At 43.7% G+C, this 10,147-nt stretch overlaps 3 protein-coding genes across 5 annotated transcripts; 2 read left to right on the top strand and 1 right to left on the bottom strand.

The window, feature by feature from the left end:
* Positions 1–41: 41 nt before the first annotated feature.
* msl1b (MSL complex subunit 1b) lies at positions 42–3,709 on the top strand. Of its 3 annotated transcripts, none has more exons than XM_076152066.1 (9): positions 42–152; positions 689–1,391; positions 1,476–1,675; positions 1,788–2,107; positions 2,252–2,316; positions 2,410–2,477; positions 2,621–2,745; positions 2,842–2,914; positions 3,043–3,709. In XM_076152066.1, exons 2-9 carry the CDS (start codon positions 777–779, stop codon positions 3,131–3,133), a joined length of 1,557 nt encoding a protein of 518 aa, XP_076008181.1. In that variant the 5' UTR covers positions 42–152; positions 689–776; the 3' UTR covers positions 3,134–3,709. The 3 variants fall into 3 exon arrangements, with proteins under 3 accessions (XP_076008181.1, XP_076008180.1, XP_076008179.1); XM_076152065.1 differs by having other exon boundaries at positions 1,788–2,109; positions 2,242–2,316; XM_076152064.1 differs by having other exon boundaries at positions 1,788–2,137.
* A 1,452-nt stretch (positions 3,710–5,161) lies between these two features.
* chmp2a (charged multivesicular body protein 2A) lies at positions 5,162–7,619 on the bottom strand. Its single transcript, XM_076152069.1, has 6 exons — positions 7,469–7,619; positions 6,892–7,059; positions 6,628–6,807; positions 6,403–6,533; positions 6,237–6,298; positions 5,162–6,122 (listed from the first exon to the last, which is right to left on the bottom strand). Exons 2-6 carry the CDS (start codon positions 7,057–7,059, stop codon positions 6,001–6,003), a joined length of 663 nt encoding a protein of 220 aa, XP_076008184.1. The 5' UTR covers positions 7,469–7,619; the 3' UTR covers positions 5,162–6,000.
* Positions 7,620–8,043: 424 nt separating this feature from the next.
* mrm1 (mitochondrial rRNA methyltransferase 1 homolog (S. cerevisiae)) lies at positions 8,044–9,732 on the top strand. Its single transcript, XM_076151436.1, has one exon. The coding sequence runs from the start codon at positions 8,301–8,303 to the stop codon at positions 9,489–9,491; it is 1,191 nt and encodes a 396-aa protein (XP_076007551.1). The 5' UTR covers positions 8,044–8,300; the 3' UTR covers positions 9,492–9,732.
* Positions 9,733–10,147: the final 415 nt, after the last annotated feature.

Genomic DNA, 10,147 nt, shown 5'->3' with positions numbered 1-10,147 from the left:
CCGCCCCCTGCTGGCGCCGTGCTGACACGCGCGTTCAAAACACAAGAAATGGCCATATAACAAATTACGCATGCGCAGTAGTCGGCGCTTTAAAACAAGTCTTGAGGAGGGAACATGGAGACACTTGCAGGTGGACATGAATTCTAGGCATGGTAAGATAAAAACACCTGGTTGCACGTTGTTTGAAACGTTTCGGTTCGAGCTGCTTATGTCGCGGCGTGTTCGCTGTCACAGGCTCGCTCCGGACGCGCGGTTTGTTGGGTGGACTGGCCAGCTAAGCTTAGCTGGCTAGCTAGCTGTTATTGTTTTTCATGATTTCGCGAGAACCAAAATGGAGGAGACGGCTGATGCCAGTGTCCTACACAGCCACTCCCGAGTCCTTGTTTGAAGTCGTGATACTGAAATGTCCGCCCGGATGCCTAACTGGGCTTCCTTATCTGCATAGTTTGCTACCGAAACGTCGCCTTTGTTTCACTACCGCAGAGCTAATGTAGCTTAGCACGATTTTCAAATCCGGCTAACGAATTTAGGATAAGGATGCCTGAGATCAGTCACTGTCTTAATGTTAATGTTAGTTTATTGTTTTTATCCCAGTTAGCAGATCTTTCTCTCTCAGTTCAGAAGCACTGTGCACCTAGTTACGCGCGATATACTAACACACTCAGCGTGTTTCTGTTGTGTTTTGTAGGATCTAAGCTGCTCGGTTCACATGGGAAGAAGCTGTGGTTGAATTGCATCGCCGTGGCGTTGCAGAATGAGAAGTCGCTGTGATCGCCATGACTCTGAGATCGCCGCTGTTTCCAAATACGGGATTGAAGCAGAACGCCGACACCGTCGACTTTGACAAAACCTACACAGGGGCCGGTACTGTGAGTCCTGTAAGGATCAAGAGGGAGTCCTGTGACTTTGTTATAGATGTCCAAGACGTACAGGGGGGCGAGATCCCAAGCAAGTCAAAGGATTTAGACCAGAATTACATGACCAGCAAAGTTGCCCTTGCCGCCACAGAAGTAGTTAAAGGAGAAACTAAAACAGTGGGGATATTGTCCCCTGTCAGACAAATGGGGGGTGAGGGATCCCCGGTGAAAGGTAAACCCCTCTCCATCGACAATATGGATCACCCTCAGATGGCGTTGAACAATAACACCAAGGATGCGGGCGCCGAGGACAGCGTGAAGGGGCTCGTCCCCGGAGTTCTTGGCACCGCATCTATCGAACTCTCTTCTGAGGGCAAATGGAGGAACATCAGGAAGACCCCAGCCAACCCCCACACACAAGCCAACTGCCTCCGACAGATTCTTCTCCTCCAACTGGACCTTATTGAACAACAGCAGCAACAACTGCAAACAAAAGACAAGGAGATAGATGAGCTCAAAGCAGACAAAGAGATGGTATGTCAACGTTTGTTCTCCTCCTTCTCCGTCTCATGTATGATGTTTATGTTATATCTGTTATATACTCCTTTTGTTTTAAAGCTGCTTGCACGTATTGAGCGTATGGAGCGTCGCCTGCAGCTCACAAGGAAGGACCCGCCGCGTGACAAGCGACTCTTCCAGCCTTTGGAGCCGTGGACCCCTGATAAAGAAGACATGTGGGATCTGGATATGGAGGAGGGTTCACAGGCAAACTCAACCACCTCGCTTCCTTTTAGTCGGGGTGGTAAAGGGCAAAAAAGGTAAAGTAGACGGCAGCAGAGACGGCACTCTGTCCTTCAAACGTCTTAAATGCAAAATATGTGGGAAAAGTTGTAGACTCTCAAACAATTCTTCTTTGCTTTCCACACACAGGAAATCTTTCTTCGGAGATTCCAAACTCCAGAAATCCCGCGGCAAGAGTTCCAAGCTGAGCCCGCAAAAGCTGGACATGCAGCCGGGCTCTCCCAACCAGAGGGAGCTGCGCAGCAAGGAGACTCCGGAGAAGTGCATGCCGATGCGGCTTGGGGCGGAAAAGGACATTTTGATCCAATGCAAAGAAGAATGTGACCTCAGCTGTCAGATGGAAGAGCTGCCCTTCATGTCCACCACAGAGATGTATCTGTGCTGCTGGAACCAACCTCCTCTGTCCCCCCTGCGTGAGACCTCCCCCAAGAAGGAGGAGGAAGTGGCCAGTGAGTGGACTCCTGCTGTAGTACATGATGGTGATGATGATGATGATGCTGTGTGCTTAACTGTAGCCTTGTGTGAATGTTTCTAAGCTGAACACCATCCATAAATACTGTCCCTTCCCTTTTTATATACTGGTCTCTTCCTAGTTCCATCTTGGAGGGAAAATTACATAGAACCTTTGGATGTGGACTCTTCCTTTGAACCTCCGGAGGTGAGACCCCGTCCGTGCCGACCAGAGTGTTCAGTCGTAGCAGCACGTGAACTTGATCCCTTGCCTGTGTCGACTCTGTCTTTTTCCATCCAGATGCTGGACGACGGCGTGTTTTTGAAGCGCCACATGAAGCTGGAGTTGGATGAGAAGAGGAGGAAGAGGTACACGCCACTGAGGAACACGTTTTGACCATTTGTAGCATAGATACTTAAAGATGGATTGTATTTTGACCTTGTTATTGTTCGTCTTCGGGACGCTCCTGAAGCTTTACTACACATTTAGTTTGATATTTGTCTGTTTTTAGGTGGGACATTCAGCGAATCAGAGAGCAGCGGATGTTCCAGCGTTTGCAGCAGCGTATGAACAGGAAAAAAGTCGTCCTGGAGACGGAGCCCGAGGTTTCCTCTTTCTACCCCGATACTGAAGATGGTATGGCAACATTGTTTCTTTGTGATCTTTCAATGGTTCCAAAACAAAAACAACTGTAAGTCCAACATTTAAACTGAATTCTTATATTTCTGTCAGTTGAAGCTATAGTGATCACCCCCTTCCTTCCTGTGGTTGCGTTTGGCCGCCCGTTACCCAAGCTCACACAACAGTAAGTTCACACCGCCGTTTCGATTCTGCTTCTCCCGAAAGAGACCTGCAAATATGTGCAGTGATAGGAAAGTGACAAAAAGGTGCGAAAAGTCTAACTGAAATGCCTGACTGGGCCTTTTCCTTCAGAAACTTTGAGCTGCCGTGGCTCGACGACCGCAGCCGATGCCGCATTGAGGTTCCCAAGAAACACACGCCCCACCGGACCTGTCGGAAGTGAAGTCAACACGGTTTTTTGCAAGAGCAGAGAGACGCCACTCCACTCCCAGATCAAGGGGAAATGCTACATTAGTCTCGTCTTGTTGGGGGGAAAAGACAGTCGCCAGTTGCCATGTCTAACTGCTGTCGCCTTCGCTCTGTGGATGAGGAAACGACCTCGGTGTCTCTCATCTCAACACGTCACCCCACACACACACACACACACACACCGGCTGCTCAGCAGAATGTCGGGAGGAAGGTGTCGGCATTGGGAGAAAGCTGCACCATTAGCTACTCTTGGTATTTTTAGTCCCATTTATACCTCATCAAATGAAACGACACCACCGATGACGCAAGGTTCCCCCTTCTCCCCGCTGCCCCTTAGCAGCTACAGGTTAATACTTCCAAATGTACCATTGTATGCATGTTCCGTGACATATTTGAAGTACATTTTGTAGCAGCTGTGCCATCCTTAATCCATTTTAATGTCTTGAATCTGGAGCTTCTGTCACTTTTAAAAAAAATTCAATGTTGCCGAGTCAACTTGACAGGATGATTTTGGGGACTCTTTAAATCCGGAGTTCTTTCTGTGGGGGGGGGGAGAAAAAAGAGAAATTGAGCCGCCATTGACTGAAAAGTGATGCTTGAACTGTATATCATGAGCAATATTGATCCAGCTGGTGTTTGCTCTGGATGGAGCGTTCCATTCATTCTCTCTGCTGAGGTGAAAAAAAGCTGTCTGAACTGGACTGTGTCGTGTTGTGTATCGCCTATATTGTTGTCCACACACAACGACAAATAAGATTTATCAATGTGTTGTAGATATCAGAAGTTTTTTTTTTTTGATCCACATTTGGCATGATTGCATATTTTTCAAAAATTGCGGTTGTTGAGCCAATTGAAGGTAAGAAGAAGAAAAAAACAAAACAAACGCTGAGTTTTCTGTTGTCCATTCTTTTGCTTCATGAAAAACAAACAAAACACGCGCAGCTAGGCGGGAAAGCGAAGTGTTTGGGTCACTGTTCTTTCCATGACGTTGTTTTCTTCATGTGAGCTGCATGGACGCTGTTATTAAACCTTTTCCAAACATATGGGAGCATGGCTTACCTGTAACTGGAGACTTATCTCTGCTCATTGGACTTAGAATATTAATGTTTGAGTTATTTGAAAGCATGATTTCTAGCTGGACTGTGGCGTGAGCGCTGCCGTGTTCAAACCCTAAGCAGCATTGTAAAACGAGAACTAGAAGATTTGATCATTTATTTTCTGTTTTCAGTCTTTACAATATGCTTTCCTGCAGTAACTATTAGTCTACTTATATGTATTGGTCTCTTTGAGAATGCAGTTAACTTCCATTTAAGGGAACCATTTTAGAAGAGAAGCTTAGCTGTACTTGAAGCCGTTCACCAGTTTGCTCTCTAACGTGCTGCCAGTTTACCTCTGAGTTAGTAACAATCACACTGATTGAATTCTGCCTTTTCTTTGTGCTTGTCGGCTGCATTTGCTCGCCTGTTTTACATTCGATGCAATGGCTTTCTGCATCTTAAACTGCCTAGCACATATAGTATATATATACATATATATACAGCATATAGGCAGATTTTAGAAATGTCTTTCCTGTACAAAGCTTTCAGAAACAAATGTACATAAAACATCGCTGTTATTTTTTTATTATTTAATGTCGAAGTGTTGAGTACATTCAATATTGTGCTATGATTGTATGTTGACAGAAATTGACAGTTTTGAAAGTTCAAAAAGTTTTGGAATAAAAGTAATTAACATGCCTATAGAATATGGAGCTCGGCTAACTTTCTGGTTTATGGAGAACAAATCAAACTACACCTGCATGCCATTCAATTGTCAACAGAAAAGAAGTCTAATTTCATCTGCAATTGCTTGGCACAATCTTTTCTATCCTATAATATGAAGATATGTTCTTTTAACTTCTCTTACTCGTCTGTGTTCACTAAACTGTTCCAAAAGCAGCAGTAACTTTGGTGTCGGATGCAGTCATGAAATTAGCGCTCCGCTCACGAGACAACTGAACTGATTTAATATGGAAAAAACGTTTATTGAATCAAAAAAAAACAAAATAGGAGCGTTTGTCAAAAATATCAACCTTTCAAGAATCCCACCTAATCTCTTAAAACACCCCGAAAAAGGACGATGACACACCAGACATCCAATGACAAGTGTCCTCCTGCTCTACATTTGTCAGCTGAGTACAGTTGTCTTTGTCTGTTTACATCGAGACATGTCTGTAAACTACACCGTCCCATTTGTCGATTCAAACAGAACAAAAAGGACTTAGAGTTAATATACTGATACATGTTCTGGACAGCGTCTTTACCTCGACCCTGACTACTGCAACTTCCCACAGATAAACTGAATCAAAGCCGACAAATCGAATCAAAGCAGGGCTAAAAGTTGACATACACTATTTGATCAAATGTAGATACACAAGAACACTAAGGTAGCCTGATGTACAAAAGGTGCCGACAGGTAGAGAGGTCAACGTCTGTCATCGACAACTTGAATTTGGATTTTCGATTCTTTTATAATTAGTGTTAATCAAAACAGTTAAACTGTGAGTTAGTATTTACACATAATGTGCAATAAACTCACAAAAAAAGGATTTGGCAGAGTCAAAATTGAGACAATAATGTGATCGACCTGTGAGGGATATAGACCTGTGTAAATATAGATCATGTAGTCAGAACATTAAAAAAAACACCTCAAACAGAAAGCCATAGACTTTGATAACACGAGACTGTTCAGCCAGGCTGCAAGTCATCCCTTCAAAAGAATCTTCACACAGAAATCAAAGTATTTGTATTACCGACCCTGCCACAGTGCGCTTGTCTGACAGTTACTGTGTGTGTGTGTGTTTTAATCTTTCCGGAGGTTATTCAGTCTCTCCTCCAGATCGGCGTCGGCGTCAGCGAGGGCAGCTTGGGGCTCCGCCTTCTTTCCCCCCGCCGCGGCCAGACTTCCTCCAGTGGATGGCAGATCTGATGTGAAAACAGTGGAGGCGTAAAATTGTATGCAAAATACAAGAACAGGTAGAATTTTCAGAATAGTTTGCGCTTTTCTTTTATTCTGAGTAGAATGCTTTGTTTCCTTACTTGACAGTTCGTCGGTCAGATTGAGACCCAGCTCATCCAGCACTTGGGACACAATGGCATCACTGAGTGTGAAGAAGACACACAATCAGATATGTCAGTGCTATTTAAAGCAAACCTCAAATGTTAATTTGTACCACAACACATAACACATCACTCAGTCCCTTACCTCTCATCCTCATCATCCTCATCACCCATGGCGTCATCGATGGCATCATTCATCATCTCCTCCTTCATTTCCATGATTTCACTCTGCCGTTCAAAGTCCATCATGATCTTCTGAATCTGGGGCAGTTTCAGCTGTGCAGACGAAGCAGATGTGTGTTTATTAGTACTAGTGGATTGTGTAATTCTCACAGAACACAAGGTTGTAGTGATGATGATGAAAGCAAACCTGTCTGTTCATGGTGGCCATGGCTTTGGTGACTCCTTTCATCGCCTGTGCCATGCTGTTATTGGATTTGAGTGTCTGTATTTTTAGACTGACGGCTTGGATGTTGGTTCTCATGATGATGAATTTCTTAACGTAGCGCCTTGTGCGAACCAAATCTTTGGCCATGATCTTGACGGCGTCCTGTAATAATGTAAAAATAATAAACATAAGAACACAGGGATATTAACTCTTCATCACAAATCCAATTGTTTCTCTCCATCTCACCATTTGTCCTTGTTTGGCCATTTTCTTGATGTCTGCAATGATCTTTTTCTCCTGTTGCTCCAGTTTCGACCGCTCCCTGTCCAGATCTCTCATGGCTCGGTTCAGCGCCCTCTGATTCTGTTTCAGCATCTCCTCCGGTGTCTTCTTCTTCCCAAATAGGAACTCCATCTGTTTAAAACACCAACAGTAGACAGTGAATTTTAGGTTCAACTAAATAAAAACAGTCACTTTAAACAGTGAATTGTCTAAATATGCGTTTTCATCAAGCGTTTCATAGAACAGATCTGATAGAATTGTAATGAAAACACCAACAGAAACTATGAGCACAGGCACTTTTTTACATCCGTCATTATCTCAACACTAAGTTTCAGCATCAAGCTACATTATGGCAACGATAAACTCTCCTGTCTTACATGACTCAACCAATTGGTATGTGACCCGAGGCCTGTTAGTGTCCTTACAGAGATATTTTAGCTCGGCTGTTCGCTCTCTTTAATAATATCTCCCTTCACTACCAGCGAGCTTCAGTGACTAAAATCAGCTACACAAAGTCACTATTTCATTCTTATACTCTCACCGTGTCACCAGGTTGTTGTAACAACACTAAAATACAGAAACGATTCGGTATTTACGGCGTCTTCTCTGACTTCTTCTCGACTGAATTTGAACGCTTATTTGTTTTCCTCCGCACACTTCCGCGTTGAGGTAGGTTCATTTCCCGGAAGTGACGTTAGTGGTTCATTTCGCACTGACGTCATGGTCAAGAAAACAATAAATACGCGAGAGGGAGAAAGCTTTCAAAGTAAAATGCTTATTGTTGACGCGTGACGGGGTAGTTTATGAACAGCGTTATAGCGAAAATGTGAAAAATGTTTTGAATCAGCTCTTCAATGCAATACCACTAAAATGAATAAAAAAAGAAAAATGTTTTGATTGTTATATTGTTTATAATAAGTATTAAATATTTGTAACATACACTTGAATACATCCATCCAAGACATGTACAATTCCGTTCATACCTTTGGGCTACAATTTTATTCCTTTCTTTGCAATCGACTCATTGAAATGTATTTCTTACACGAAAGAGTTTTTGCTTTTATTTTGTAGGTATGAGTGCTCGCTATCCGGGAATATCCTCATTTGCTTGTTACTTTGACAGGTTGAGGTCACAGTCGCACATGTAGCTCCTCTGTTTCTTGAAGCAAAATGTCAGCTATGCCAGAGTACAGTAGGTGTTGACGGGTAAAACTATTTTTCTAACGCACCGATTACTTTACTAAGACAGGTTGACGTTTGCTGACGTTTCCTTGTCATAGATTTATACTTTATCTATATCTCACGCTCGTTAGTCGAGTCTCTAAATATTTTTTCTACCTCAAGTCCCCCTTTTTTTCCTCAAGGTTTGTGATATGTGGGCACGTAGCATTGCATATCAGCACAGATTGCTTCTCGTTTGGAACTCAAGATTGTTTAAGCCTCTGCCAAACAGTTCCCAATGTGCATCTTACCATGGGACGTGTACTCTGCTCTGCCCAGTGGACAGTGGAGTCAAACCTGTGACTAGGAAAAGGCGCAGTGTGATAAATAGCTCTGGTTTTCAATACAAACCTCTTGTATCTGATAGATGGCAGGACCATGAGCCTCTGTCTCCAAGTAAATCCCGAAAGAAGGAGATGTCGGGTTTGCAGAGGCAAAAGCCACAAGGAGGCAATCACAGGGCATCATCTGAACTCAGCAAACTCAGCCTGGAGGACTTTTCTACAGAGACCGAGAGATCAGGGAGAAAGAAATCAGCAAAGGACCCCAAAGCAGAGAACTATGAGATTGTGTTTGGCATCTCCCCCTGTCTCTTGGCTCTCACACACGGAAGAAGAAAAACCTATAAACTGTTCGTAAAGGATGGCGAGTCGTCTCACAGGACTTCTGTATTAAAGGTCTGTGAGGCCGCTCATCAGCAAGGTGTACTGGTCCAGCGTGTCAGGAAGAAGGATCTGGACATGATGGCGTCTGGACATGTACACCAAGGAGTATGTTTACAAGCCAGTCCTCTAAGCTTTGTCACTAAGGACAGAGACTCTACACCACGTGTACCAGACAGCACCACCCCTCTCTGGCTGGTCCTGGATGGCATTCAGGATCCAATGAACCTCGGCGCCATTCTGCGCTCTGCTTATTTCCTTGGTGTGGACAGAGTTGCAAGCAGACTTAACCATAGCTGTCCATTGACACCTGTGGTCAGCAAGGCTAGCTCAGGTGCCATGGAGGTGATTGGCGTGTATGGCTACCAAAACCTTGAAGAAATGGTGAAGTTAAAGGTGGCACAAGGCTGGCAGGTGGTTGGCACGGTAGGGGCTGAAACAGAAGAGCACCAGATTCCTGTCACCCAGTGTTCAAACTTTCAAATGACTAAACCCACATTGTTATTGATGGGGGGTGAGGGGACAGGACTGTCACAGGAGTTACTCTCTCAATGCCAAACCCTTCTCACCATCCCAGTTGGCAGAAAATTGTTCCCCGGCATCGACTCTCTCAATGTCTCTGTAGCTACAGGCATTTTGCTCCACTCCATGCTGTTCTCCAGGAGGCCAGCCAGGTCCTGATCACAATGAAGAACTGATTGTATACTTAATTCCATGCAATGTTTTGAACTGTAATGTATATGGCAGTGCGTCTATGATATCTTATGAATCTGAAATGTCCAGGATGCCTCACTATGTGTCAGACTAGTTTTAAAGGAAAGGTGCTCTGTTCTTCACTTGTTCTTCCCTGATGTAACAATTATCTGTATTTGTAGATTGGTATCATTTTGTATAAAGTAACACTTGCATTTAAGTAACACTATATGGTCTAAGTTTTTACATTTGTTCTAGAGTCTTTCAGTGCTGGGATCTGAGTCTGGACTCCATATACAGCGTGTGTCTTTACTACACTGACATGATTTCCAACCTCATGTCCTTAAAAGTATGATTGAGAAATTACTAGATCATCCCATAAGGAAACCCCAGGCACAAATATAGTGCCACCGGCGATACACATCAGCCATTGTGGAAAAATAACACCGTAGGTCGTTTGGGCCTGTATGTTCGTAACACATTACCACCTTAGGGTTAAACTTAACTTAACTGGACAAAGGGAGGGAGAGAGTAATTGTTATTGTCTGTAAACTATGTATGTTTTGTTATGTTCATTCCTTCCACTTGGGTAAAAAACACTTTTGTATCTTATAGTTATGAGGTTATGTCACATAGGTAAAATT

This window comes from Genypterus blacodes, unplaced genomic scaffold, assembly GCF_046128005.1.
Source record: "Genypterus blacodes isolate CSIRO-AG114 ecotype Tasmania unplaced genomic scaffold, CSIRO-AGI_Gbla_v1 ptg000055l_1, whole genome shotgun sequence".
In the NCBI taxonomy this organism is placed as follows: Eukaryota; Metazoa; Chordata; class Actinopteri; order Ophidiiformes; family Ophidiidae; genus Genypterus; species Genypterus blacodes.
Note: the sequence above shows the minus strand (reverse complement) of the source record. Positions and strands in the feature narration are given on the sequence as shown.